The sequence below is a fragment of the Terrapene carolina genome, unplaced genomic scaffold, assembly GCF_002925995.2.
Source record: "Terrapene carolina triunguis isolate 2854851 unplaced genomic scaffold, T_m_triunguis-2.0 Scaffold17, whole genome shotgun sequence".
NCBI lineage: Eukaryota > Metazoa > Chordata > Testudines > Emydidae > Terrapene > Terrapene triunguis.
This window is the reverse complement of record NW_020664368.1, coordinates 9,303,837-9,329,467: the sequence shown is the minus strand read 5'-3', so window position 1 is coordinate 9,329,467 and position 25,631 is coordinate 9,303,837. Positions and strand designations below refer to the sequence as shown.

Below are 25,631 nucleotides of genomic sequence, written 5' to 3'. Positions count from 1 at the left end.
CCCTGGAAGACATCACTATTTACCTCTCTTCTTTCTGAAAACTGACCATATTTACCTACCCTTCATTTCCTATCTTTTATCCAGAGGACCGTCCCTCTTATCCCATGATAGTTTACTTTGCTTAAGAACCTTTGGTGAGGGAACTTGTCAAAGACTTTCTGAAAATCTAAGTATACTATATCCACTGGATGCTCCATGTGCACATGCTTGTTGACCCCCCCATCAAAGAATTCTAGTAGATTGGTGAGGTATGATTTCCATTTACAAAATCCATGTTGACTTTTCCCCAACAAATTTTGTTCAGCTATTGGTCTGACAATTTTGTTCTTTACTATAGTTTCAACCAGCTTGCGTCTCCTGAAGTCAGGCTTACCGACCTGTAATTGCCGAGATCACCTCTGGAGCCCTTTTTAAAAACTGTTGTCACATTAGCTATCCTCCAGTCATTTGGTACAGAAGTTGATTTAAATGATAGGTTACAAAGTAGTTAGTAGTTCTGCAATTTCACATTTGAGTTCCTTCAGAACTCTTGCGTATCTGTGGATCACAGATGATATCTGTTGATCGGAGAGAATAAATAAGAGTATCTTAATGTATGATTCTGAAAATTCAATCTAGAGTTTGTGAATGTAATTTTGCACTTGTGATTGTATATTGTTAAATAATAAACCTGATTCCAGATGGTTTAAAGGGTATTGTACAAAGCTTTGTTGGCTTATATAATCAGTTCCTGCCTTAAGAAGAACAGGAGTACTTGTGGCACCTTAGAGACTAACAAATTTATTAGAGCATAAGCTTTCATGGGCTACAACCCACTTCTTCGGATGCATATAGAGTGAAACATATATTGAGGAGATATATATCCTGCCTTGTAGACTTCTGTCACATCACTCTCGTGCTCTTCTTTCCCCACTCCAGTTGGTCCAAATGACAGTGCTGTCATTTTTTTTTCCTCACCCAGTGATCTGATCCCGATGCCTCTTTTCTTTTTAATCCCTCCACAGACTCCCCTTGTTTATCATGCAAAGATCAAATGTCTTTTCCTTACCTGTACGCATGACAACTCCATTCCAGCCTATATCTTGGAATGTATTATGTCCACCAAACCCCTCAGTTATGCCCATTATTGGAGCATTGATTCCCTCACTAATTTTTCTTCCACACTCTTCTCCATTCTTATTTCCACTCACTTTCAGTTTGCTAAGCCTTCACCCCTTTTCCTTGGTCATGTATCTCCTTTATGACTCACCTATTCCAAAATTCACATAAGAAATGAGCCTGTACTTCTACAAAATATAAATAATAATAATAATAAAAAAACCTGCTATCTAGCTCCCTCCTCCAGTGCGCCCTTTCTTCTTGAACTATTGGAATGTGCTTCTGTAAACACACACATGAATAACTTTTCACCAAATACTTCCATTTAACTGAATGTTAATACCCACTTGAGTAAACTTACTAATATTTGTAAGTGTTCACAGAATCTGTACCACGAGACTGTAAATTATTGGAGTAGGGACTATGTGTGTTATAGTTCAGTGCCAAGAAGAGTGTGTTTGATTATATTAATAATTTAAAAAACTCCTTACCTTAAAACCTGGCTTAGTATATAAAAATGTTCAAGCTTGGAAGTTATAAATAAGTTCTTCTTTCCATATGTCTGTATGCATAATTGCTATTGACACTAGGCATTATTATGTAGAGGAAAACAAACCCCAGAGTGTATGTATCTGTCATGTAACGTTAGGTTTTTCAAAAGCTTTTAATAAAAAAAAAAGCTTTGTTTCAACCTCTTGAATAAATCTGCATTTCATTAAAATCGAAAAATTATTTCTTCCCTTCGTTTTAAAAAAACCCATAAATGTAACAGATACATACAAAAGCAGAAAATTAAAATGTAAAGCTGGCAGTTTTTTCTTTTTCTTTTTTTTTTTTTTTTTTAAACCAACAACATAAGAACGTAGTTCAACATTTTAAAGCTGAGGTGCCTAAAGTAATGCACCTAAATCCATATTTAAACACCCAAATAAGTGGCCTGATTTTCAAAGATTCTGAACATTCAGACCTTCCATTGATTTCAGTATTATCAGTGAAAATGTTACGAAGAATTATTTTTGTACATAGACGAGGCAGGGATTCATCCTATTGTGTAGGGATGCCATCAAAGTTTTGAAATAGGCAGCATACAGCTAAACTGTTACAAATTATACTACAGTGAAGAATGCTCTCATGTATTAGGTTGCTCACATATATATTTTTTTCAAGTGATTCCTGGCTCAGGGCAAGATGTACCGCGTTTCAAAGTTAGGTATAACTCAAAATGGATTTTTTCTGCAACATTTAACCACTATTTTATTCTGTGCTTTTTGATCTTTTTCCTTAAAGGTACAAAGATAGTGTTTACTTTCCACCTTTACTGAAGGAAATCCTTCATGTACTCTTATCATAGCTTCTCATATATCTAGTGGTCTTAACCAAGCTGAGCACATAAAACAGTTCACTAAACCTAGGTGATTCCTATAGGTTAGGCAAATTTGCTTCTACTAATTAAGGAGATTCTACTGATCTCTTGACATTCCTAGTTTTGCCAACACAGACAATTTAAAAGTTGTACAGCTCACTAAGTGTGTGTGTGTCTCTCTCTCTCTCTGGTACAGATCAAACGGCTCTTTTTTTAAGAGGAGTCTCAAGTTTTCCTTCTTTTCAGAAGTAAGGTATCACTAGGAGTCATGTTATACTGAGTGGACAGATTTGCTGTGTGGTAGTAATCAAGGCAGATGGCGTCCACTAGAAAAAAACATGTTTATTTCCGTCTATACTTAACTGATACCATTTTACTTATAGTCTTCTAGGAAAATTGAAGAAATAAACTTAACTAAGTCCTGTCTTTATTTGGGACTTAATGTATCTTAAAATCTCCATAAAAGAATAGAATTTCAAGAATCTAATTTACATTGTAAGACCTAGCATAGATTTAATTGATTTTGTTTATTGAAGGCTGTTATGACATCTCTGTGTAACTTGATCATACAAAATTATTGTGAAATATTTTTGCTTCATAATAGAATAGAATTTGGGGGGATCTAATAGACCACATGTGGTATGAGGAATAATAGGCAATTGCATGAGTGTTTTAAAATAATAATGTCCTTGATTTCATTTGTCTCATTTATGCCAAACTGAACAACAGCTTCTTTCAGAGAAGTTACAGTTCACTGGCACAAGCAGATAGAACACACATGGAGTATAATATATGGTCACTAAGACAAATCAGTCATGTTGTTATAATAATGATACTTAGTTATTCTATACATTCACAAAGCTCTTTCCAAAGGTGGGTAAGCAAAATTATCCCCTCTTTACAGAATGAGTACTTGTAGGAAATGGAGGTTAATTGAGTTGCCTAAAGTAACACTGAGACTCGGAGGCAGAGTTTGTAATTAAACCTGGCTCTCCTGACTTTCATACTTTGTCCACTGGTCCCTATACTCAAATTGTTCTGGGCCAGATAGGTACCATAGGAATATCTAAGAGAGATAACAGAATCAGAGAAACTTGCTTTTCATTGTTTAATAAATAACTTGCAGTAGGATATGTAACAGCTATATGAGTGGTGCATAATCTAAAAACTATGCAGCTTTTAGTAAATTAATTCCAGAAATCCGAAAAGTCTAGAGAAAATATTTTGTCATATTTATAAAAAAAAAAAAAGTACACATTCTGATTTACAGATCTAATATACCTGAGGTGGACTTTTAAGAATAAAGACTCAGTGTTCTGAGCAATCCAGGAAATGCAGTAATCCCCTAGAAATGGTCTGTAAATAATCTCTGTTAAGAAAGCAAAGAAGTAAATTAAAAATGAAATTGTATCAGAGAGGTAACAAACTTTTTTTTTTTTTTGGCTTCACGTTAACATAGGTCATGAACCACTTATAGTCCACAGAGCCCTGGCGGGTTGTACAGAATGAAACATTTTAATAACCAAGTAGTAGGGGCTTTGGGGATTGGAAGAGGAATTGGTCCATAAGAGGCTCTTCCTTTGCTAAAGTGGCCAACATAAAAGCTGGAGAAACGTTGCAGTATAACTTAATGAAATACAGAATTATACTGTTGTTTCTGAGAAAAAAAAATGATGGGTATCAATCCTGTCATAAAACAGTTGTCATCAGTTTCCAGGTAAAATTACCCCATTGAGGAAACGTACCTCATTATTAGTGGTTAGGGTCTAAATACTAGATAGTAGGCCCACATGAAAAACGTGGGGGCTGATCTGTTATAATTTATGAATACTCTGTGTGACCAAGTCTTAGGAAATGTTTACTGTCTGACTATCCTGAAAAAGTGTACTGTATGCATAGATGGTTTAATTTAATAGCGGGACTTAAAAAAAAAAAAAAAAAAAGGTGGTGGGGGAGAAGGTAACACAATGGTTTCAGATAAGACCTTCAGGAAAATAGGCCACGGAGGTTAAGAAACTCTATCTGTGCTGTTAGCTGAGAAGGTGCTAATTCCAAGCTCAGATGAAAATTACACAGCAGTTCTACTAAGGCTGGGAACTAACAGGTCAAAAGGACATTAAACACTAAACCCCCTCTAGAGGGAGGGGGACGGTTATCAGTGAACTGCTTGCGAGGAGCAGACTGAGACAGAGACAGGCCCAGCTAGAGGGTCTGAAGCAGTTGGTCTCGCTAAGATTCTTCCAGAGGGATGGTAAAATATTTGTGTATAGAGTATTTAGTGTGTTAAAAACCTTTTCCTCTTGTGCTTTACTGTTCCTACTGTTAAGATTAAACAATATTTTCTTTTAAGAATGCTGTCCAGTCACTGTATTAACCACTGGTTCCAGTTGCCAAAGGGGAAGTCTTGCAGGTGCTGAGCTCAGCTGGACATGCTGTAGGGTGGATTGATTTAAATCATAACAGTTTGTTCTTCAAGTAGATGCAGCTGTGTATTCCTGTGTATGTGCATGCACAGCACACCAGAGCCAGAGAACTTTGCCTAGCAATACCCATGGGGCGGGGGTGGCAGTGCGCATACCTCAGGCCATAGTCCCTTCCATGCCTATATGAGGTGGTGCCACCCCGACTCCCCTCAGTTTCTTGTTACCACCCATGACTGGGGTCAGAGTTCTGTGTGGTTCTTAAAATCTCAATTCCTCAAAAATTCTTTGTCTTCATTGTTCTAGTTGTATATCACTAGTACCCTCAGTGTTAGTTTATGTGAGTATTTTTCCCTGGTGATGTCCTCACCAGGGTTCAAACATTGTCTGTCTTGTGGGGTTGCTACCCCCAACAACTGCTTTCACACAAGATGCTTGCAATGCTTAGGTGAGATGGTGTTTGGTTTGTAAATCATTCACAAAACAGATTCAGGTGGCTCAGACCTTCGCCTGAAGCAGCACCTGCTTCATCAGGCCATGAGGCCTGCTTCAGTACTGAGGCCTGTGTTGGATTGGAGGTCGATCTCAGTGAGTGGTGCCAGCTCATGCACCGCAGCCGCCAGCTCTCCAAAGAGGCACAAAAGCTGCTTTCCTTCAAGAGAGCCAAAGAAAAGGTCTCAAAACCAATCATAACCACACCAGGCCTTGTGGAGAATTTTTCCTCCTCCAGGAAGAATACGGCTGCTGCCAGCACATAGGATGGAGAGGGTCCTTCCAACCACTACCCAGTACCACCTATGGATGCAAGAGATCCTGTACTGCAGACTTGGATGCTGGCACCAACTATATCCACGTCAGTGGAATATCAGGTGGCAGCAAACCTCCGTTGCCTTTCCGTCTTGAGCTCTCATTTGATCCAGGACTTCACCAGGGCTATGCATCCAGAGCCTCACTGGCTCCACCTTTATCCCAGAATCCTGAGACTTCTCGGCATCCAGGTCGAGATCAGCACTCTTCCCACAGTTGGGACAGGAGCCCCTGACGTGGTGCCTATTGGCTGCCAATGTCTTACCCTTATGCTCCATGAAACTTATGGGATGCTCCTCAATTATGGAGGTCAAACTCTTCATCTCGCTCTAAGACAAGGTCACCAGAAACCGAGTGGCTGGGGCTGTCAACCCACAGCAAGTTCAGGCACCAGTTTTCCTCCATCTTGCAGAGCCTCCAGAATTGTCCCTGTTCAGGACCAGGTGCCATCACTGGCATAGTTAACTGCCTCTTCATTGATCCTGGACAGTTTTGGCTTCCTGCCTTTCAGTGCCTGAGAACTTCAAGGCTTACCAGGACCTTTTGCAGCACCTAGCTACTTTCCTGGGAATCCAGGTGGAGACTACCCAAGAGTTGTTGACCATCCTGCAGCCATCTGCATTTGGGAGAGTGGCCCTTCCTTTAACATTGCACTCCTAGAGCCTATAAAGGTTATTTGGAGCACTACTACAAAGGGTTTCGAGAAGCGTTACTTTGTCCTGATGCAGGGTTTGAGTAGCTTTACTCGCACCCGTGTCCTAATTCACTGATCATAATTGCAGTGAATGACAGAGCTTGACAGGGCAGATTTAAGTCCACTGACAAGGACAAGGATGGACTTAGTGGGTAGAAAGATCTACACCTCTTCCTCCCTGCAAATGTGGATTCAGAAACAAGTAGGAACTGTTGTCCAAATATGATTTTGTAAATTGAATGACTAAATTTACAGACCATCTGCCTAAAACCTCCAGGGAGGAATTTCAGATGTGTTTCTGAAGGCTGCTTGATGGCAAAATGTCACTGCAGTCTGCTCTAGATGTGACAGATACTTTGGCTAGAGTGATGGCTTCAGTGATGACCATGAGAGAGACATTCTGGCTGCAAAGTTTGAGCATTGCTCCAGACATGCAGCAGACTATAGAGTACTTTCCCTTTGATGCTCGGGTCCTCTTTTTGGACAAAACTGATGAAACTTTGCACTTCTTCAAGGATTCTAGGGCCACTGTACATTCCTTGAGGGTGTATACGTCAGCAGTGCAAAGACACCAGCATGGCAGTCGTTAGCAGCAGTACTGCCTGCAACACCCCTTTTGAGCAAGCTTTCCCTCCCCTGAGACAGCGGGACTACTCAAGAAAGAGGCAATGGTTCCAGAGGCATTCAGGTTCTGGGTTTGCCCAGTCTACATGTCAATCAGACTGTGGCAGTTCTGCATTAGAGTGAGTATCGCTCTCATGGCCAACCACTTGCCTAGGGTCCAGAATCATCTCTCGGACCATCGCAGCAGGATTTTTAACCTGAGTCATGAGTGGTCACTGAAGTCCAACATTCTTTGAGTGATCTTTGCAATGGCATACCGATGATCACCCTGTTCACTGCAAGGGACAACAGGAAGTGTTATCTGAACTGCTTTTGAGAGGGCCTCAGTCCAGGTTTCCTGACTGGTGCCTTCCACCTCAGCTAGCAACCAGCTCTTCTGTATGCTTTTCCTCTGATCCTGATCATTTCACAGGTTATCCTCAAGCTGAAAGCTGATTAAGCCAAGATCATCCTCATTGCCACAGCATGGCTGAGGCAGTGTTGGTTTTCCCACACCTTCTCGCATTGTCGATTCAGCCTCCCGTACCCCTTTCTCTCCATCCTGACCTGCTCACGCAGAATCATTGTCACACTTACCACCCCATGCTCAGGTCCCTGTATTTCACTACATGGCTGTTTTGCAGTGAATAAAAAGGAAGAGCGATGTTCGGTGGCTATTTGACAGGTCCTACTCAATAGTAGAAAACCCTTTACCACAATGGACTCTTTAGCAAAATGGAAGCAGTTTTCAGTGTGGTTATTGGCCCATGGAGTTCAGCCAACGCTGTCTTCTATCCAGGACATCTTGGAGTATTTTCTCTGCATCTTTAGTATTGGGCCTTGCACTTTGCTGTTAGATGCACCCTCATCAAGCTATCTCAGCCTTTCATCCACCCAATCATGTAAAATCAGTGTTTTCCAATGCCATGGTAGCAAGATTCTCCATCTCCATCTGCCAGTGCAGGAACCAGTTCTCTTGGGGGACCTTAAATCAGACTTGATGGCTCTAATGGGACTTCCATTTGAGCATCTGGCATCCTGTCCCGTTCCTCTCTTGTGTCAAAAAACTGCCTGCCTTGTGGCACTGACCTCTTCAAGGAGAGTGTGGAAGTCACGGGCTTTGATGGCAGAGCCTCCTTATACACAGCGACAAAGAGTCCTGTGGCACCTTATAGACTAACAGACGTATTGGAGCATAAGCTTTCATGGGTGAATACTCACTTCTTCAGTATGTGACATGCATCTGACGAAGTGAGTATTCACCCACGAAAGCTTATGCTCCAATACGTCTGTTAGTCTATAAGGTGCCACAGGACTCTTAGTCGCTTTTTACAGATCCAGACTAACACGGCTACCCCTCTGATCTTTATACACAGTTCTCCAAAGACAGTGATATTGTGGCCTCACCCAAAATTTTTCATTTGAACCTGGCAGTGTATTTGCCTGTGTTTTTTCCTAAAGCCGTGTTCATACCCAGAGGAGCAGTGTCTTCATGCATTGAACTTCAGATGATGTCTCACCTTTTTATCTGAACACAGCTAAACCCTTTTGGGCTTCGCCTTGTCTATTTGTGTCATATGCAGACTGTTTGAAGGGGCAGTCAGTCCCCTCACAGATAATCTCTAAGGGAATAAATTCCTACATCAACACTGCATACGAAACCGCTTCGGCTACACTCCCTGAACAGGTATACGCCCGTTCTAGGAGAGAACAAGCTACATCAATGCATTTTGAAGCGATGTCTCAATATTGGACATTTGCTGGGCTGCCAGCTGTTTGTCGATACATATGTTTGCGAACAATCCGGCCATTATTGTGGCGTCCAGAGTAGATGCAAACAGGGAAGGTATTCCTGCAGTCCTTGTTTAAATAGACTCTGAGCCCCACCTCCTCTGGGTACTGCATGCGAGTCTAAGTGAAATAAATGGCTGCTAGAGTGACCATATTTCCCTAAATTGAAAACCAGATGCATGGGACTGGCCCGAGCCACCTGGCACCACTGCTCGGCCCCCCCACCCCAGAATGTTCCTCTGTGCCCCCAATTGAGCAAAGTAGCAGAGATGGGGGGGGGGGAAGAGGAATGGATATGGGCTGGTATTAGGACAGTAAAGCAGGATGTGACTGTGCAAGTGTGTGAGTACTTTTGGGCTCAGAGCCAGGAGGTGAAGCTATTGAACTATGATCCAGCTAGCAGTGTGATGCTCCTTTGGAGGCTGGGATAGCAGAGGGATGGGGCAAGAAAGAGGCTCTGGGTAGTGGGAGGACCAAGGAGACTCCAGGTAGCAGTCTTGGGAAGCTGGGGAAGGCCGGGATGTGGCAGAAGTAAGTGGACTGGGGAGGGAAAGAGACCGGTGGGAGGGGGAAGCTGGAGAAGCCTTCAGGGACCGGCCTTGAAGGATGAGGAGTGAGGCCCATGTTTTGGGGGCCGGGATACATGAGACCAGTGTGGGGGCTCCAGGGACCACTCGGGGGCAGGAAGGCATGAGGCAACGGGGAACTGTAGGGGGGCCATGCTGTGCTTGGTGCCCGGCACCTTAATTACAGTAGTGTTCTTGCACTGCTATAATAATGTTACCAAACCAAATTAGAAGGGACTATGAACAAAGAGAAGGATAGTATGAAATTGTAGAAAAAACTAAAGACTGATCCAACTCCTATTGAAGTCAATGGGAAAGCTTGCAATGATTTCAGTGGGCGTTTGATCAGGCCATATAATAGTTGAGAAAATGCAATGGAATTGCTTCAGAGTCCCAAGAAGCACTTCAGACACTACAGAATTTTATTTGTGCAATTCACTAAATAGTGGCAAAAGTTTCTATATGCCTCTGAGGCAATAATAAAAGAGTAGAAGATAAATTTTTTGTAGTGGTCAAAAGGAGACAAAAGTTGAGAATCAGATATCCAGAAATAGAAGAAGATAATTTTAAATGTAATAGAAACTAATTGCTGAGAGACCAATTGGGCAATGGGATAATCTGCCATAAGGAAATCTGCCATGTGCTGTTATTAAATGTATGCAAGGAAAAATTGGATTTTGCAGGTTAGGTATTCTTCCACATATGCAGTAGTTGTACAAGGAGGTCGCTTCAGCAGTAAAGCATACGAAGCAGATATTCTTACTGAAGGATTTAAAAACAAAACTGTTACTTATTTTGAAAGTAATAAACAGCTGAAAGCCATTCCTTGGACCTAGGAGGCTATTTTGAAAATCATTTGGTGGCAAAAAAGTTCTCTCTCTCTCTCTCTCTCTCTCTCGCCCCCTCTCACCCCCCCCCCTTCCCTCGCTCCAGCAAGTTGCCATTTATGCCCTATGTAAACACACTTTCAGATCTTAACAGACCAAGCAAGGAAGCTCTTTGAAAATTTTAGTATTTGAGACAAGAAGCTCTCTGGCAAAGTTTGAGAACAGATTGAAATATTTGTATTTCACAATTTATGTAATTTAATATTTTTGCAGTTAACATATACATCATTAAACAATCAATAGCTGGCATGTTGGGAAATATATAGAAATATAAAGTGTACATATATATACATACAAATATAATGTTGAACTAAGTTCAATGCTGAACTTAAACTCCAAACAGGAAAAGTGTACTTTTTGTGCAAGTTAACGAAGTCCCCATTTTCACGTATTTCACTATGTGGGGTAATTTGATATTGAAATACATAGTGCTAGAGATTGATTTTGAAACTTTTTGAACCCAAATCTTTGTATGATTGTCCATCTACCTCTAAACAGTCTTCTGACATTGAGAATTAATTTAGAAAAATGTGCAAAAGTTAATCTTACAGGGAGTTTTAGAATGAACATTAAATTGGAAAGTTTATCTAGTTAAATTCTGTATAAAAATGTTGTTTAGTGGCTAAACCACAGTACTGAGAACCAAAAACTCTTGATTATTTAATATCAATTTGTACTCGTCCTAGCAAGTCATTTTCACTGCTCTGTTTCTACAGCTGTAAAATGGTGGGGATAGCGCTACTTGTTCCTGACACACAGGGATATGGTGATGAATTAATTAAGTTCATGTTTGTACAGTGTTTTCAATATATAATGGACTGTGTGAGAGCAGGGTATAATTAATATTTTCAGATAAGAAAGCTAACTTAAATAGTTATATTGTAGATCTATAATAGAGAAATGTGGAGTAAACATATTTTAAAAAGGGCTCTAGAGGTGATCCCGGCAATTACAGACCGGTAAGTCTAACGTCGGTACCGGGCAAATTAGTTGAAACAATAGTTAAGAATAAAATTGTCAGACACATAGAAAAAACATAAACTGTTGAGCAATAGTCAACATGGTTTCTGTAAAGGGAAATCGTGTCTTACTAATCTATTAGAGTTCTTTGAAGGGGTCAACAAGCATGTGGACAAGGGGGATCCAGTGGACGTAGTGTACTTAGATTTCCAGAAAGCCTTTGACAAGGTCCCTCACCACAGGCTCTTACGTAAATTAAGCTGTCATGGGATAAAAGGGAAGGTCCTTTCATGGATTGAGAACTGGTTAAAAGACCGGGAACAAAGGGTAGGAATTAATGGTAAATTCTCAGAATGGAGAGGGGTAACTAGTGGTGTTCCCCAAGGGTCAGTCCTCGGACCAATCCTATTCAACTTATTTATAAATGATCTGGAAAAAGGAGTAAACAGTGAGGTGGCAAAGTTTGCAGATGATACTAAACTGCTCAAGATAGTTAAGACCGAAGCAGACTGTGACGAACTTCAAAAAGATCTCACAAAACTAAGTGATTGGGCAACAAAATGGCAAATGAAATTTAATGTGGATAAATGTAAAGTAATGCACATTGGAAAAAATAACCCCAACTATACATACAATATGATGGGGGCTAATTTAACTACAACAAGTCAGGAAAAAGATCTTGGAGTCATCGTGGATAGTTCTCTAAAGATGTCCACGCAGTGTGCAGAGGCAGTCAAAAAAGCAAACAGGATGTTAGGGATCATTAAAAAGGGGATAGAGAATAAGACTGAGAATGTATTATTGCCCTTATATAAATCGATGGTACGCCCACATCTCGAATACTGCGTACAGATGTGGTCTCCTCATCTCAAAAAAAGATATACTGGCACTAGAAAAGGTTCAGAGAAGGGCAACTAAAATGATTAGGGGTTTGGAACGGGTCCCATATGAGGAAAGATTAAAGAGGCTAGGACTTTTCAGCTTGGAAAAGAGGAGACTAAGGGGGGATATGATAGAGGTTTATAAAATCTGATGTGGAGAAAGTGGATAAGGAAAAGTTATTTACTTATTCCCATAATACAAGAACTAGGGGTCACCAAATGAAATTAATAGGCAGCAGGTTTAAAATAAATACAAGGAAGTTCTTCTTCACGCAGCACACAGTCAACTTGTGGAACTCCTTACCTGAGGAGGTTGTGAAGGCTAGGACTATAACAGCGTTTAAAAGAGAACTGGATAAATTCATGGTGGTTAAATCCATTAATGGCTATTAGCCAGGACGGGTAAGGAATGGTGTCCCTAGCCTCTGTTTGTCAGAGGATGGAGATGGATGGCAGGAGAGAGATCACTTGATCGTTGCCTGTTAGGTCCAGTCCCTCTGAGGCACCTAGCATTGGCCACTGTCGGTAGACAGGATACTAGATTAGATGGACCTTTGTTCTGACCCGGTACGGCCGTTCTTATGTTCTAAGATATCTGACTGCTAATAACAGAAATAATTACATTTTGTTTATGAACCTAAAGGTTCTGTTTCATTTTTAAACACTTAGCGTACAAATGATGATGCTTTGCTATTTCAGGGTATAAGACAAATAGCCTTTTATTATTTCTAACCCTTGAGGTTACCATTTACTGCACCATTTTGTAACTAATAATTTTAAAATATGCAATGAATCACTCTATATTTGTAACTGAAAAATCCACTTCACATAATTTTTTCCATCTTCTTATAGAATCAGACCTTTAATATTGAGAAAATGGCGGGTGAGTTAAAAAGTGAACACATTAAATGGCAGTTAAAATGTTAAGATTGTGCTTTATTACAACAGTCCTGAACTTCTCCAGAATAGCAGAGAAATGTTTCAAATACACTGTGGAAATAACATTCTCATTTTCCCCCTGCCCTGTCCAAATAATTTAGCTGTACATGCTCATCACTTCTTGCGAACCAACCATGTTCTAGATGCTCAACAAATGAAGTGGAAGCTTTTCTCAAGGGATATACAGAGCTTTTCTCAAGGGATATACAGTATAAATTAGATAATGCTGTTCAAATATAGAATATGTAAGTTGAAGGATCAATTTTCAAGTGGTCCAATTTTTTTTTTAAGTTACTGTATATATTCTATAAGTGGTAGGTTATTGTTGAAAGGTACTGTACCTTAAGCAGTGACTTGAGTGAGGAGAGAAGTATGAGATAATTTGGTGGACAAAAGAGGGAGGGGAGGGAGCTCTCCAAGTAGGGAGGAGGAAGGACTCAAATGGACTATTCACAATTGAATCTTAAGAGGAGCTTTAGGTGACAGGAAGGGAATGGGAGTAAATGACACAGGGAAGGTTGGTTGTGAAGATTTAAAATTCCTTGAAGTTGAAAAAGCATAAACTGAATGTGGAAGGTAAGGGCAAACCACCACAAGGGTTCAGAGGAGTGACATTGTAAGAGATTTGGCAGATCGTTAAGATTTTAGAAACAACAGTTAGTATAGATAGTGGTAGAGTGAGATAAAGAGCAGGAAAGCCAGAAAAGAACACATTCCCCTTGTCCCTGAGGGAAAAAATTATCCTAGCAGAACGTGAAAGTGAATTCTGTTTTGGCAGACCCTTCCCTCTAATGTGTTCAGTGAGTCACTTTTATCCAACCAGCTCTTATCATGTTGCTGCTAATGGACATCTCAGGCCGTTGTGGGGTGTTTTTTTTGTATCTTTTTGGGTTCTTTGTCTCTGAAATACTTATCCTCGTCATTGTGTTGGAGCTCTAGACTATCTGACAGGCAATGGCTGTTTTTTTTTTTAATTATTAGTATTAATTCCTTTGTCATTCTGAGAGAAATCTTCTCAATAGTTCTGCAGCTATATTTTACTTCAGATACCTAGTGTGCTCTGTTTTCCTGTACTATGTCAATAATATATTTTGGCATTCTCTGAATTATTCTATGTGCTATTTTATTTATTTCCAGTATTTATGAGCTAAAAGAGGTGAATGGAGTACCAGGTTGGCTGAATTAATTTCATGCGTCATCAGTGGTCTCTGTTACACTAGGTGTTGGATTCCATTTTTCTAAAATGTGGTTGTCTAAAGAGAAGGTTTGTTTCTAGGGAGCAGTTCAAATATCTTCTGTTTTGTTTCAGAGAAGGAAGCGACCCTATGGGTGAGATTTTCACTCTTACTTCAGCCCCTTTATGCCACATAAAAGAGTCAAAACGGTATAACAGGTCCTGAAAACCCATGTAACCCTCTGGGGTACAATTCCCCTGGCAAAGGAACTGTGGTAGACAGACATATGGTTGCCTCCAGAGGTCACATTTGCAAGCTGCAGCATGAGGTGTGTGCCAGAGGCAGGTGGGAAGGGCATGTCCATAGTGCTGCAGAGATTGTAAGCAGTACTCTACTTAATAGGGAACCCCTGGAAGGACACCCCCCGCCTTAACCCCCGGTCTGTATTGTCAGTGGGCTGTTCAGGCCCTGGAACAGTCCGGGATTCAGAGGGAGCAAAGGTGGCTTTAGTTCTGGGCTGCAGATTCTTTGCTCTTGGATACATAGCACAGAATCTGACCCTATATTTCCACTCCATATAATCTTTTTGTAGGAGAGATGTTTCCATTCACACCTTTCCTCCCTTTGTTTCCCATCCCTTCACTAAATTCAACAAAGTCCTGAGAAAGATAAGTCATGATATATCAGAATAATTCAAGTTAGCTACTGCTTGGATATGTTCGTGGTTTGGGAGGGTCACCTAAATCTGTCCAGAGGAATTTCTCTGCATCTTATCAAACATTGCTTTTCTAGGAGATGATTACTTGGATTGGTCTGCTTCACTCTGTGTCTATCCCTGAAGGCCTGCATTCTTCTGCTATACATAACTATAACATGGCATTTAACTATGGACTTATTATATTCCTGCTTCTAAAATTTGTGAAGAGACAGAGCTTAATTCACACGCATGTCAGCATTATTACTGAGGCCTGGTCTGCACTAGGAAATTAGGTTGGTATAACTACATTACTCAGGGGTGTGAAAAATCCATACTCCTCTGTGACATGTTTAAACCCTGGTGTAGATAGCCCTAGGTCGATGGAGGAATTCTCCTGTCAACCTAGCTACTGGATCTCAGGGAGGCGGAGTACCTGTGATGACTGGAGAAGCCCTCCCGTTGGCATAGGTAGTGTCTTCACTGAAGCACTTTATGTGTAGCAGCAGTTTATGTGTAGATATACACTTAGCAGAGCTGTAGTCTCTCTAACTACCAGTATTAATCAGCCCATCTACTGGTGATCATTACTTAGTAGTCACTAAGATGAGGATGTGTGATGATAATTCATCAGGGAGACTATGCCACTCTTTATGAAAGCATATGCAACCAGTGAATGTGTCCCATATTCTGATCACTTCTGGGTATTATGAACCGTTCTCAGTCCATTCATCTCTGCATTAAACTCCATTGTTGAAATGCTGACCTCACTGAGATCAATGGCAAAATTCACATTGACTTCTGTAGGCTCAGCATTTCACCCCAAAAGCTGCATAGGTAAAATGTGTATGAAATTCTAATAAGTATAGTAAGTAATTTTAGGTTTTGTAATTAATGTAACAAACTGATAATGAGAAACTCTACAATGTCAATATTTCCAGACTAATATTCAATATATTATTTATAATCTATCTTTTTATTTTTGTGAAGAACATTTGAATGTTCACTAAAGTTTACTTACTTCCTGTGTATGATGTGATAACAATATCCTTGATTGCACGAATTCATATGAGCCCAGGATATGATTTACCAAGCTATCAGGAACTATCCTCATTACTGTACTGACATTTTTAATTAAATGTTCCAAATATAAAGTAGGGTGCCAAACAATTGAAAGATAATTCACGTTTTGTTCCTGATAAAGTAAAACTTGTGCAGGTTTTATATCTCTCCTCTCTCTCTCTCTCTCCCCCTCCTCATTTCATCCCTCTTAACATTCTCCCAAACACCCTGTTGTTCCCTTCTGATTAGCAGGGCACTTTCCCTCGGAATAACAAATGTGTGTTAGTTTACATCATGCTTCAGATCTGAATTGGGAGGGAAATAATGGGTCAGAAATTTGGGTTGTTTATTTAAAGGAAATTCTCTTTCAGCTCTTTAATAGCCCTATTTTCTCTATATTTGGGGATTCGAATTCTCTCCTCTCTCCTTGTTTCATGTAAATATTAGTAGGGTTTTTTTTTTCCTTCAGAATTGTGAAGCTAAGGCAAGCAACTTTATTGCAAGGAAATATCTTGAACTTTCTTACTATAGTCATTAATCAGAGAAGAGAGATTGGTATTTTCACAGTACAGGTAATTTAAAAATAAACTTTTGGTTTTAATGCAAAACCCTGCTTTTGGATTGGCTGACACCCATTAAGATCCAATCAGAATATACAGCTTTGCATACTGCATGGTTGAGAAAAAAATGCAGTGATTATTTAAAATGGATACAACCAATCACAGTGAGGAAATTGTGTAATTAAGAAAAAATAAATATTACACAATGAACTAGTATTCCTGCCCTGTGATTATCTGATACAATTCCATTTCAGAATTAGATGTGTGGTACTGGTATAACAAAAATCTTTTACAAGTAGGCATTTCTTACTAGTTGTCCTTTTCTGAGATGTTGAGAGAATGAATATATTATATTTTAGTCTCAGCAGAAAACCTGGAGAAGAACCTGAGGCAGATGGAAAGGCAGCTTCAACAGCTTGAGAAGGATTTGAAGATCTTTCCCCCTCCCGACAATATCCATGACAAGTTTGTGACAAAGATGTCTATATCCTTTTGACAGTTAAATATCTTATGAGGGCTTATCTAATGTTTACTTAACACTTCAAATTTATTTGCATACCTTTGTCTAGTTTGCAGCATTCATATTTGAAAACATTAACTCTCTTTTCCTCAAAGACTAAGTATACAGAACAATCAAAAATTGACCTGTAATGCATAATATGAAAACATTGCCTAATGGCAATGATTCTAAATTTTGTACATAAAAACATGGACACTTTTTTTACTGAGTGAAAAGGTGAATGTATTACAATCAGAGTGTTAAAAACTACTTCTATAAGGAGAGTGCTAAGCCATGTATTATTTCACCTTGAATATAGAACATAGAAATAGGAGAAGGCCATTACAGTTAGATGTATTTGCTCTTTTTGAGTTGTATATTACCATTGGGATTCTGTCCACTTTTGAATAGGTGGCCTGCAAAGTTTTTCAAGTTCGTTAATAGTCTCAGCTTATGAAACACATCATCCATAAAGACAGCTTCTGCCTCATTTGTTTTTGACAAAACTCCATGTTTTCATGTTTTTTATTTAAAAGTAATGGCTCTGATTTTTTCCTCTTCCCCTTAGGCGAAAACTTGGCTCTTGTAGTGGATCCATTTCTTCCTACCTGCTGATGTCCATGTTCTATTACATATATCTTATCTCTGTAGCTGCTCTTTTTGCCTCCCTTCCTAGTGCTTTCTTTGCCATAAGGGAAACAGCTGGCAAGAAAGCAGGAGGATTAAGGAAGAGAAAGAGACAACTACTTTCAATCACAACAGCAACTCTTTGCAGCCAAAGTGCAAAAATTCAGGAGAAACACCTTTTGCCCTCCTAATTTCCTCTTCTGAGTTGGGGGTAAGTAATCCTAGTGAAACCTTATGTCTTCCGGTCCTTTCCCCCACACTAAGTAGTAGCAAGGAAACTGAACAGAAAGTCATTTTTCTTCTTCGAGTGTTTGCTCATGTCGATTCCTTCTAGGTGTGTGCGTGCCCACATGCAGTCAGTGGAGATTTTTGCCTTAGCGGTATCTATAGGGTCGGCTGTAGCGCCCTCTTGAGTGCTCATGCATTGGTATATTAGGTGCTGCCGACCCTATGCCCTCTCACTTCCTTCTGACCACGCGTGATGGTTGATCAGAGCATCTTGTCTTGCATCGCAAGAGTGTTAGCGATTCTTACAGTCAGTATGTTTTGTCTCCTTTGTTGTTAGTTGATAGATACTTAGATCTTTAAGTTAAGTGTTAGAGTAGTTGTTTAGGAGTTAGAGTCCTGGCTAGGACTTCGCCTCAGAGTAGGGCATGCCCTGTTCCCCAGGCTTTAAGCCATGTTCATTGTGCAGGAGGCACTGCAGAAAAAGGGGGCTTCAGGCAAAGGACCTGTGTTGGGCCATGTGCCTGCCCCGGAGCTGCTCAGGTGTACCGCTGCAGTTGGACCCTCTAGTCCAGCCAGGGACCCGCCTCCAACTCCTGGGAGTGGCAGGGGGTCCCAGCCCTTAGTAGGATCATCTGTGCCTGAAGCGGGCCCGGCGGCCAAAGAGCAAGTAGGCTGACCAGCACCGCAGATGCAAAGCCAGGTGATGTACCCAGCCAAGGCTCCAGCATCTATGGGAAAGCCGGTTATGGGACCGCCCCCTAAAGCGGCGGAGCGTTCCTCATCCCTGGACCGCAGGCACCAGTCCCCATCACCACAGCCTTGGACCCTGGCACCACAGCCTCAATCCCTGATTAGAAGACACAGGTCCCTGATGCCAATGTGTCTACCTGCAAAGCATGGGACACCTGCATTGTGACATCAATCCTCGTACCCATGGCACCGCCAGAGTTCGCTATGGCACAGTTCACCATTGCCTAGGCGGTCTCCCCCATACCCCCAGTGCGGGATTGTTCCTGGTCGCAGCACCGGTCACCGACGAGGGGCAGTTGACAGACTCAGGCATCAGGGCCGGCTTTAGGGCGATTCAGCCAATTCCTCAGAATCGGGCCCCGCGCCCCAAAGAGGGCCCCGCAACGTACCAAAGGATCTGCCGCCAAAGTCTCGCCACTGTCTTCGGCAGCAGCTCAATCGCTGCCGCGGAGGAACGTCCCTCCGCCGAAATGCCGCCGAAGGCACTGGCAGCCAGTTGAGCTGCCGCTGAAGTCCCGGCACTTTCGACGGCGACAGCTCAATCGTTGCTGCTGTCTTTGGCGGCATTTCGGCGGATGGTCCTTCCTCCGCGGCAGCGATTGAGCTGCCACCGAAGACAGTGGCGGGACTTCGGCGGCAGCTCCTTCGAATCGGGCCCCGCGATGCCTAAAGCCGGCCCTGTCAGGCATCTATGGCGCTGCCCTCGTCACCAGAAGGGCAGTGGTCTGAGCCTGAAGTGGAGTTCAGCCCCTCGCCTATAGAAGTTGAATCACCACCAGCCTGCGAGACCGGTGTGGTTCCTGCGGCAGCAGTGTGGAGGCAGGGGCAATGGCCCACTCAGTGCCAGTACTGGAACCCATGGGGTGTACCTGTTATGCTGGTCCCGTACTCGCACCATTCCTCCCAGGCTGAATTGAACAAGTTGCAGCCGGCACCCAAGTTGGAGCACAGTGCGGAATCCAATGCAGGGGCAACACAGTGGACCCTGACGCCCAAGGATCCATCCCCAAATGAGCAAGGGGAAGCCACCCCTTCCCTCTGCTGTGCAGTCGTCTTCGTTGTCGCCGGACAAAGTGGTAGCAGGCCCCACCTAAACAAGCAGCTTTCCCCCTTCCCTCCCCCCGATGAATTCAAGGAGCACCAGGCCCTGCTCAAAAGGGTGGCTACCAACCTGAACTTGGAGGTCAAGATTCTAGCGGAGGAGTCCAACAACTTCTTTAATGTTATATCCTCCTCCACCCACAGCCGACCCTATGGATACCGCTAAGGCAAAAATCTCTGATGACTGTGTACGTTGGCACATCTCAAAGAACAACAGTTACGAAAAGGTAGGTAACCGTTTTTTCGTCACTCCATTGTGTAAGAGTTCATTCAGAGGTTCAAGGGCAAGACACACAGTACTGCAAGGCTCCTCTGTTCAGCTATTCATTTTAAACTGATAGAGGATGGGAAGCATTTGTTTCAATCTAAAAAAACTAACATTAGTTGGAAATTTCTGTTAAAGTGATAAACACTGAAATAGTTAACTGTGTTGACAATTCTAACATCATGTTTATGCTTTGGAGTTAACCATGGAGATAAGTGGTGTAGTTCACACCTTCACAGAGCTACTGTTTCAGTGTCTGAAGACTCAAGGGATAACACTGCTTCCATTCCCATTCAGAAGAGTTTCCCCCACAGAGACAAGAGCGAGAATAATTTTAAGTTAAAAGTTAATGTACTGAAATGTTTTGTTAGAGGTGCTGGCTTTATGCAACAAATGGGTTTGGTGTTAGATACTTGTGGTGGATAGGGAATATGTGACGTATACAACGTGGCAAGAGGAAAACAAGCAATCAGAATGTGAGAATTATTGAGGAAACAGGGAAATTGGGGAGGATTTTTATTTGTAAAACCTTTTCCTAGCAAATTTAAAATGGCATAGAATACTAAATAGGATTTTATATAGCTCCCATTATTATGGGCTTCTGAGAATAGACAAGCATGTGATGAAGTAGAATCATGCTACTTTTCTTTTGGTGGATTAGTATTGATTATTCTTATAAAGGATTTATTTTAATGTATTTTGATACATTTGTGTTACATTATGAATATTTGATAAGTCAATATATTAAAAAGCATTATCCTTGAGACCACTAATAATTTAGACACCAATGTGATTTTTGCTACTCTGAGAGGCAATTAAAATAGTATATTGTAATAGGAGTAGCATATTCTTTGATTCCCTTAAGTCAGATATATTGTGGGCTGTTTTAGTCTTGTTTGACATTAGAATAAGTTTGTTGGTACAGAACACGTCATGACCATTTTTCCCAATTATTTTCCCATATTAGAATATCCAAATGTGACATTTTAACTATTGTTTTGATCAGTAAATACTGTTAACTGAAGTAGTTAGCCTCACCTATTAACTCTCCCTGTAGACAGGCAGTAATTTAGGAACAGTAGACTTGCGTATGGTTTCTGATAATGCCTGTGAGCACACTAATTAAAGAAGCTCACTTTCAGGAAAACAGGAGCTACAATAAATTACTAAAGCAAAGGATGCTTGATGTAAAGGTTAGATAATCCTACGCAGCATGATGAAGTTTGGACCTATCTTTACTTTTATTTCTATGACAGAGGAAGTTGAATGATGCTGGTGTCTTGAAAGGTATGCGGCTCATAAAAAGCAGCCAGCAGGAAATCTGAAACAGGAAGGATGGTGCTTTGTTGGAAACAATTTTTCATCCTGAGTACAATTATGCTCCATGGACATGTCAGCTATTACATCCTGTCGCTAAATATCACAACCTAGAAGCCTCTAATGAACTGATTAGCATTCTTGTTTCTCTTGCAAGTCAGATATGTGCACAGTTGGTGCACTTTATTATTGACAAAGTCTATAATTATAAATATTCCACTTATATATTGGATTGTTCTAGTTTGCTGCTAATTTTATGTATATTAGTTTAAAAGCAATTACAATCATTTATTAAAATGGTTTGTTTGTTTAATTAGGAATGTCAAAGAAGTCAGACTTAGAATATTAAATCCATTCATGCATATGCTAGGAAAAAGGCAGACTGAGCAAACTATTCTTTTATATTCAAAATAGAGATGATATGGATTTGTAAAGAAGATTTTAAATAAATACTTGGTTTATTTATTTATTTAAACCAGAGTTTAAATAATTAAGTCCTTCTAATTTTGTATTTGTGGAAGGTTATTAGGTTAGGACTTTGTATTATGGATGTTTATTTCAGATATTTAATTCATTAACAATAACCTTTAAAATATTAAATTATTGTGTTGAACTTTTTAATCAATACTATATACTGGGTTAGTTTTATAAAAATGTACAATTAGCTATTTAAATGAGCAAATATTTTTAGATCACAGCTTAGTGAACAGCAATTTGTGGTTTTTAAATGGATATTTATAGGTAAATTTGTGGATAAGTATGCAGGTAAATATTCAAGTTAGAACACACGTAGGTATATGATTTCTTGATATGGGACTGTTACATGGTTTGGTATTCAGACAAATTGTTTAACATTTTTGTTGCATACTTTAGGAAAGAGTGCATATCTGAGGCAGTAAAGTTATGTTGCTCGCTGTGTATGTGCATGCATTTGTTGTGGCATTATCATACATGAATAGATACTAGAGCTGGATGAGTAATGGAAAAAAGCTTGAAAATATTGCCGAATTCATCAGATCCATTCTTTGACAAATTAATTGATAAATCCTGGTAGGTACACATTTAGAAAGCATAGAGTTTGTATTCATTTTGTGCAATATTATAAAAAAAATCAAAGATTCTGTGTCATGCAATATTGGGAGTTGCAACTCCGTACCCCACAGCTTAATATGGTTCTTTATCACCTGAACCATGAATGGTTTCATTGGCCTGAATAGAAAAGCCTTGTTACTTAAACTCTCATTTTTACTATAGGGACAATCTCTCAAACCTGTAGAAATTTGCAAAATGGAATTAGGTGTGCCCATACTATGCAGTCATTTAATTTACCATGGTTGCACACAGGTATATAAGTAGATTGTGTACCATTAGTATATACAGGTAGGGTTATGACTGGCTGGAATAAAATCAGTTTATGCAGAAACTTATGAAGATATATTCAATATAGTATAGATTTGGATCTTTTTTCACTTTGTGCAGGGTAACAGCTCTGGACCATTGTTTTTATTCTGTCATAATACCCTGCATTATATTATTAATAGTCCTTTCTATAGCACCATAAATTTACACTGTACTTTATAAACATAGGCCAATACTGCAGTTTACGCATGCAGGTACAGCAGTGTTCACAGGTGCTATGAATTGCAAGATCAGAGCCATAGAGTTCTGAAGTTCTGCTACCACTGCTGATTATCCCAATTCTGCATCATTATCCTGGTCAACCACTCAGTGCTAATCTGCTGATCCCAGAAGTGGCAGTCCACTGAATGAAGCCACTCCAGAAAAAGTTCATGTACAGAAACTGCTCGATTTCATCCTCCTCTTCCTGTATCACCACTGCAGCATCACCATACCTGTCTCCCAAGTCATCCAAAGCCCTCCAGTTGTGTGATTGCCAATGCATGTTCATTAGCTTGTTTGTATTAATGGCTCAGGCTCATGGTGTTCAGCAGTTTGAATATGGCACTGGCTCATGAATTACTGGATGACAGGAGAGGTATCATTGGAATTTATAGTTTGACCCCAAGTGCCAAAATTCCAGTGCCTTTTTGGTGGGTATCTGACAAAGCCCCACAAGAAAAATCCCCGAATGCAAAGCATCTAGTAGGAGAACATTGCTCCATAGGATAACTGTCCAGAATGCTGTATGTTTATTTTGAAAAAGTGTTGGATACAGTGATTCAAAAAGGAAGTAGCTTAAGTCCACATAAACAAAGCAGTGTGGACTTACTGTTTCAGAATAGTTATTCTTGAATAGTTAAAGTGGAAGCCTATATTCTGAAAAAAAACCTTTCCCATTTAGACAAGTTCTAATCAAGGCAAGATGAGAGAGGATAACAGTTCAGCTAAGGGAGGGTCTGGTGATTATATGTGAGAACTGTGTAGGAACAATTCCAGGAAGACATGGGCTTAAGAGGAGATTTGAAGGATAAAGAAAGCAACTTTGCAGAGATGAACATGGAAACTGTTTAAGTGCAGGAGGAAGTATGGGTGAAGGAAGCATTAAGGAGAGATGTTTAGGAGGAGCAGAGAATAGGGACTGTGAATAAGGGTATTTGAGAACCTTGATTCAATAAAGTCCCATTGTAGTCAATGAATCTTAGGTAGACTTTGACATATACTTAAGTGCTGCTACTGCATATAGTGATGGACTTAAACCATGTTTACATAAGCATATGCATAAATACTTTGCTGAATTGGGCTCTCTGAGCAGAAATTGTATTGGCGCATGCTGGGAAAAGAAATGGGTTTCTTGGGAGAACATTGATTTTAATGGTTCAAAATTCTACCTGCTCTCATGGGAAAAAGATGGAACTGATCAACTGCCTAAACCTATTTTAATTGGTTCAAATATTTTGTAGGATGTTTTAATCTTTGTGGGATTAGTGTGTACTGCTATTCCTCAGTACTGAAAATCTTGGTTAACTACTTAAAGTGTTCATTAATTATTAAGAAATCTCTTTTTGTAAATAAAGTAACTAGGATAAAAATTTGACATTGAAATTTAAATAATTATTCTCTTTAAAATACATATAGTAATTGCATCTTAATAGCATCTCATCTGTGTTTCTGTGTAAAATAACACTTTTTAAATAATATATGCATTAATTAATACAAAATCAATTTGCCAGTTCAATGAACTGGATAGATCCATTGGATAAATATAAAGATAGTCAACATGATGATTTATTAATATATCTAATGGTTCAGAACTTAAACCCACAAAAGTCAGAAGCTTCGAAATTATGGCTTGCACAGTAACACACTCTTTAAAAAGTACCATTGTGTGTGTGTGTGTGTGTGTGTGTGTGTGTGTGAGAGAGAGAGAGAAATGTCCGTATAAACTGATACAATCTGTGTAGTGGATAAAAAAGGACGAGGGTTGAGGGAAGGCATTATATATCAAAAGTGTTGACAATGCTGGTGAACTACCAGACAGTGAGAAGTATAGTTAGGACACAAATAGAAATGACAGGATTAAGGGGAAACTAGTCTGAAAAAAATCTGAGCTAACTCTGAGTGCAGAAATCTACAAGATATGATACTGTGAGAAAGATAAGATATAAAACAAACCTTAATTAAGTAATTGCTTAACTGATTACCAGTACCATCTTTCGTAGATTTCTTTTAATTTTGATTGCTTAACTAATGAAAAGGACTTGAGCGTTAAATTTAGTTTAATAGAATTTTATTAAATACCCTTAACAATCACACCTAATAGTTTAGGATATAAGAAGACAAAAATATTATTTGACTATGGTTTGGTCAACATAAACTAGAAAACTGGTCAACTCTGGGCAACTAAGGCAACGGGGTGATACAGGAACAGGGAGAATCCAAAGCTAAAGCACAAGACAATTTAGTCAGTTACTTATATGCCAATGCACCAAAGTCTCTCTCCCAATAGTTCTATAGGCATCAACCCTTTTAACCTACTTCCCCACAGATTATATTAGCCCCAGGATCTGACTCTCATTCCTAACTATCTAACATAAACTCCTACATTTATGACAGCTGTTGAGACCAAGTGCAATTTCAAGATTTTTGTACACTTCTGTTTTATGTTTGTAAGCACCTAGAGCTTGACAGGCAATATGAAACCCTTAACTATGGGTAGGGTTTGTCTACACTCCACGCCGGATCGGCAGGCAGTGATGGATCCAGTGGAGGTTGATTTATCGCTTCTAGTATAGACACAATAAATCGACCGCTGAGCGCTCTCCCGTCGACTCCGGTACTCCACCAGAACGAGGAGCGCAAATGGAGTCGACAGGAGTGCATCTCAAACGCCGTCTGGTTTGCTCCAGTCTGCAACTTACCTCCACGAGCCCCCTTTTTAATGCA

General features: G+C 40.2%; 1 protein-coding gene across 1 annotated transcript in view; it reads left to right on the top strand.

Annotated features, from left to right (window-relative positions):
* Positions 1–25,631, top strand: part of LOC113406354 (protein diaphanous homolog 3-like) — a 310,574-nt gene that overhangs the window by 237,642 nt on the left and 47,301 nt on the right. Inside the window, exon 17 of the mRNA XM_029910781.1 lies at positions 16,860–16,984. Coding sequence (XP_029766641.1) covers positions 16,860–16,984 — 125 coding nt within the window. The remainder of the gene's footprint in view (positions 1–16,859; positions 16,985–25,631) is intronic.